Source organism: Vicia villosa, linkage group LG1, assembly GCF_029867415.1.
Source record: "Vicia villosa cultivar HV-30 ecotype Madison, WI linkage group LG1, Vvil1.0, whole genome shotgun sequence".
NCBI lineage: Eukaryota > Viridiplantae > Streptophyta > Magnoliopsida > Fabales > Fabaceae > Vicia > Vicia villosa.
The window spans coordinates 66412160-66418080 of NC_081180.1; the positions used below are offsets into that span (position 1 = coordinate 66412160).

At 30.2% G+C, this 5921-nt stretch overlaps 1 protein-coding gene across 1 annotated transcript; it reads right to left on the reverse strand.

Annotated features, from left to right (window-relative positions):
- Positions 1 to 4969: 4969 nt before the first annotated feature.
- On the reverse strand, positions 4970 to 5921 carry LOC131608257 (uncharacterized). Its single transcript, XM_058880174.1, has one exon. It carries the CDS (start codon positions 5797 to 5799, stop codon positions 5041 to 5043), a length of 759 nt encoding a protein of 252 aa, XP_058736157.1. The 5' UTR covers positions 5800 to 5921; the 3' UTR covers positions 4970 to 5040.

The window sequence follows — 5921 nt, forward strand, 5'->3', positions numbered from 1 at the left end:
TTGGTTAATGGGAGTCTAAGTTTGGTTAATGTAGGCTCAACCTTATATAGAGGAATAAATTAATAAACAAAATTTGGTTAATATAATGCAAGAAGTTGGTTAATGGGAGTCTAAATTTGGTTAATACAGTCCCAACCATATATAAAGGAAAACATTAATAAACGAAACTTGGTTAATATAGTGCAAGAAGTTGGTTATTAGGAGTCTAACTTTGGTTAATGCAGTCCCAGACTTATATAAAGGAGAAAATTAATAAATGAAACTTGGTTAATATAGTGCAAGAAGTTGGTTAGTGGGAGTCTTACTTTGGTTAATGCAGGCCCGACCTTAAAAATAAACAAATGAACTATCACATGCTCAATGTTAACTGCAGGACCACATCAAAATGTAAGACTTAACTTTGGCTAATGCATGACCACATCAAAATTCGGTATCTCCGCAAAATGAACTAGAACATACTCAACATTTTAACCACATAATGAACTATAGTATAATCAAAATACATTGTACACATAAACAAAATACAACCACAAATTGTCAATATTGTGTAAAATTCAGCACTACAACACATCAAATTGGGTCAAATTCTACCAAATTCCACACTACAACATAAATGATTTACAAATTTATTCTACTATTTTTTCCACGCTCCGTCCTTGGTTTCTTCTTCATTATTGTAGCCATGTTGGATGTAGACTTTGGTTGATTTTCCACAACATTGGCATCATCCATTGGTGGAGTGTTATGTCCAACCTCTCCAACATAATTTCCTACTTCATCTTCAGTGATAAAGTTCACAATCTGTCGATCATTTTTGACATCCTCATTTTCAAACGGAGTGTTAACTCTTGGCTCTTTGAGCATCCTCACTTCACTTTCAAGAAATGTTATCCTCTCTTTGAAATCTCTATTCTCAGCCACCAATATTTAATAATCATAAGGATCCACAATTTTTTTCCCTTGTTCAAACAAGGCAGCATTGACTATGTCATATGTCATTTCTTCCTCAATTGCAACCACTTTCTCAATTATCTAACAAAACAAAAGTCAAGTCGAACAAACGACAAATGAAAACATATTTTATTAATTAAAAACCAAAAAAGTTCCTACCATATTATTGTCAAATTCCTTTTCAATATTTTTCTTCTACGTACGTATAACAGGCCAAATCAATGTGGAAAAGTGAACCTAGAAACAGCTGGTGCTTTCCCCAAAGATAAATGATTGAAGGCCCAAATCTATAATAAATATAAGAATATGTAAATTAAAAATTACAAGATAGAAGATGGTAATGTAAAGTTATATAATCCATATACCTGTAATACGGCGGCACACCCATTTAAATGTCTCTGTGACTTGTTTTATCTTTCTTTCAACGCAGCTGAAGATTCGCATAAACTAGCAACCACAAAATTATAAACAGCAAGATCTCAACTATATGTATCAAGTGAATCCAAATCATCCAAGTGCTTAATAAATCACGTAAATACCTTATTCTCGGTTTTTGGAAAGTAAAACTCCGCAAATGCGAGTAATATGTAAAGTCGAGAAAAATGAACTAGTTATTCTTGTGTATCTGGAGTTGTTTGCGAATATGGCAACGGTTATCCCAGCCCATTTAAATAGACCTAATGTTTCACATTGTTGGTCTTCCTCTACTACTAGGGTCTTACCAACAATAGACAATCCAATAGAAAAACAAACATCAACGGGAGTAAAGGAAACTATCCTATCCCTAACCCGAAATCCCCTACTATGTGAGTCCCATCTACTTACTAACTCCCATAATAAATCACCCGAGATTGAGAAGTCGTTAAAATATTCAACGCCCATTTGAATGGGGTGCTTTCGATGTGGGCATGTTGAACTACAGTTAAACTTTCGTTGATACTGCTCAAATTAATCGAGATACATCAATGCCTCATTCGTACCTTAAATTTATGGGGGAAAATTGATTAATTTCACTTATAAATACAATGCAACAATCCAACCATAATAACAAAACAAATAAAAAAAACTATATTTATTCTTGTTACTTACTTCAGTTTCGGCTAGGTTTCTTGATGATGCCATAACCTAATAACAAAACAAAACCAAATAACACATTAACTAGCGTTCAAACGGACACTCATGTGTCTGTCTCTCCGTTTTTTCAATGTGAAAGTAATATTTTTTATTTAAATTTAATTTTAAAAAACACATTATGTGAAAGTTAATAGTAGGAAGTTAATAATAATAGTTTAAATGGAAGTTATGTAAATTTTACAATAAAATAAGGCTTAAATAGTCCATTGATCCTTGTATGTTAGCGAGTTTTTGAATTTAGTCCATGTATCTTTTATTTTTTGTCCAAGTCCCTGTATATCCATTTCTTGTTCACTTTAATCTCTAACATTAAACTTCTATTACAAAAACGCCTAGGTGGCTAACAGTGCTAACGTGGCAAAAAATTTTATTTTATTATTTATTTTTTAGATATTCCAGTAAGCTATCATGTTGACATGGCAAGCTATTATTATTATTATTATTATTATTATTATTATTATTATTAGAACCCATGACCTTGTACTCATTGCATGCATTGCTCTATTTTTCTGTTATAATTTGCAATGCATATGTGTATAATAGATATTAACTCAAATATTTATTTTAAAGTAACAAATTGTCTTTTATAAAGTAAAGTAAAGTTTTATTTTAAATTCTAAATATAATAAATAATAATCAAAATATTTTGTGTTAAAAAAATTGTGTTGAAATTTTTTTAAACATTTAAACATATTTTTAAAATATTTATAATAGTAACAAATTATATATTATAATAATGATAAATTATAAATTTATTGTTATTGGATTAAGAGGCTACACCAAAATAAAGTATAGTATTCTCCTAAACTATGTGTTATAAATATAGATACACATAATCTACATCTCATACATCCACTTATGTATTTAGATTTTATAATTCAAAGTTTTTTTTTTTTTTAATTTGGATGGAGTGTGTTTTTATGAAGAGATTTGTTGTATTTTTAATACTTCGAATTTCAATCACCATACAATAAATAAATAAATAAATAAATAAATAAATAAATAAAAGAGTATTTTCAAATTTACTTATGACTTAAGAGAAGTGGATAGGGTGCAATAAACTTTTTCCTATATTTAACCTACTAGTCAGAGACCCGTGCTTCCGCACGGGTGATTTTTTTTCTGGTGTAGTATTTTTTTAATGATATGAATAATATAAATAAAAGGAATTATAAGCAATATGCATAATTAAAAGGAATTGTTTTACTTGAATAGAGTTAGAGTTTTATTGATTGTTCTGTTATACTCCCAATTTTTTGAAAACCGAATATCCATAGGAATCATTTCGAAATTTGAAAATAAATACTTTAGTTTTCAAATAAAAGTCATTATTGTTTAAAATAAAATAGGCATTGTATTGAAAGTGGCCCTTAAGATTAAGCATTATTATCGTATTCATGTGCTAATCTTGTGTGTAATAAAGAACCATATAAAAAAGGACATGTGAGTTGGAGAAAAAAATAAAATTTTAACAAATGCAAATGTAAAATTTTAAATATAAATGAAAAATATGAAATAATTTACTTAATTGTAAATTTAACAATAATTATATAGAAAACAATGATCCACAAAAAAATATTTAAGATAGGTTAAGAACACAATAGCAAAATTGGGTCAGGTAATTTAATAATTGACGGTCCAACAACAATTAAAAGAAAATGATATAGATCACTATGGTTTAATTATAAATGAAAAATGATCATATAAATTCAATTATATTAAATAATCATATAAAAAATACTATAAGATGAAGATAATAAAAATGAAATATTAACATTTAAAAATAAAAACTATCTCTCAATTAATAGTAATTGTTGATTAAAATAAAATAGCTACTATGTTGATAATGACCCGTGAAATAAAAAAATAATTTGATGCGATATAAAATATATTTAAAAATAAATGTAAAATAAACAATAATCATGGAAATTTAATTGTATTAAATAATGATAAAAAATCGTGAGATGGAGAAAAAAATAAAAATAAAGATATTATCTCTCAAATAAAGATAATGATTGATTAAAATAAAATAGACATTATGTTGATAGTGACTCCTGAGATAATAAATAAATAAATAAATAGAGAAAAAAATTAAAATGAAAGTAAGAAAGTGTGAAAAAATGTGAGAGAAATTTGAAATTTTAATTAAGATAGAGAAAATGTGTAATGATCGATTAAAAAAAATTAAATATTGAGTTGATAGTGGCCCGTGAAATAATTAAATATTTTTGAGAATAATAATTAAATGATCGATTATTAATATTTTTTGCGATAATAGATAAATGTAGAAAAATTAAAATGAAAGTATGGAAAAATGAAATGTTAAGGAAATTTGGAATTTTTAGTAAGATTAAAATTTAAAAATAAATTATTAATATTTTTTGTGATAATAAATAAATTAAGAAAAATTAAAATAAAAGTAAGAAAGTGTGGGAAAATGAAATGTTAAAGAAATTTAAATATGACTTCCATCATCCATGGCTTACATGTGATGTCATCATTCATGCAATAAAGTTGTAGGGAAAATGTTATTTAATTCGGACCAATGAAAAGCTAACACTTGGGACATCCATTCAATAAAGTTGAAAGAGTGAATACTTAATTTGTTAGTTACAGAAATGACCTTTTATTAGTGCAAATAAATTTTGGTGAAAGGGTAATTTAGGCAATTTGGTCGATCTTTTATTATTGAATAGATTTGGTCGATCTTTTATTATTGAATAGATAGTAGATAGATAAAAACCAACATAGTAACCGAATAGACCTTTGCATTCTTTTAGTTGTTTTTATCCCTTCAGAACCGAGTTTTTTAGCCATGGCCACGGCTGAACATGCTTAATTTGGAAAATAAACTAGACATGAATATTCTCAATAGAGGAGTATATAGAATACCAACCAAACAAATGTAACTATGTGTTTAGTCAAAAATTAACTTAGGAGTTGAAAATTTGAAACCTAACTCTTGCCAACAAAACGATAAACAACAACACCAACTCTAGAACCATTACAAGGAGTGTCAACATGCAAAACATCAATCAAAAAGTACTTCCTCGCTTTATTAAAGAAAACCGACTCTTTCTTCCACCTCTTCGTATGTGCCATCAAAAACACAATCTTCTTCCCAATCAACAACAAACGCAGCGTTTCAATCAACGGTTCATAAAGATGATCATGATACACTACGTCCGAAGCTACGATAACATCAAACTCTCTCCCAATAACCTCCACGTCATCAGCATGGCCCCACCTCAACGGTGCAAATGTAACTGTCCCACCGCTGGACCCCACAACGGCCGCGTTGGCTTCCGCGTTGAACTTGAGATTGGGAACTACGTGAGGGAGATCCGTTAGGGTTACGTTGCTTCCGAGAGTAACGGCGGCGACTATACCGACTATTCCGGTGCCGGAGCCGAGTTCGAGGATCCTGGCGTTGCGTGATGTGAAGACGGTGGAGAGAGGGCTGTTGGTGGGATTTATGCGGTGGTTGTCGAGGAGGGAGACGAGAGTGGTGGCGGTGGGCCAGAGCTGGAAGGAGATGCCCTCCGATGGGAGCTGACGAATTGTAACCGTTGATTGAATCGAACGGAGGAAATGTTTTTGAAGCAATTCTTGCTTTGGTGAATCGTCTTGTACGGTAGTGAATGCAATGGGTATGTCATCGCCGTCGATTAGGAGGCTTGTGAAAGGATTTATTTCGTTGTCTTCGTCTTCCATTTGGGATAGTGTCGTCGTGGACGGTGAGGATAGGGCTTACCGGGATTTTATACTTAAAGACATTTCACATTTTTTGACGCCCGATTTTACTTTTCTGTCCCTTCTTATTTAAATTCTCCCTA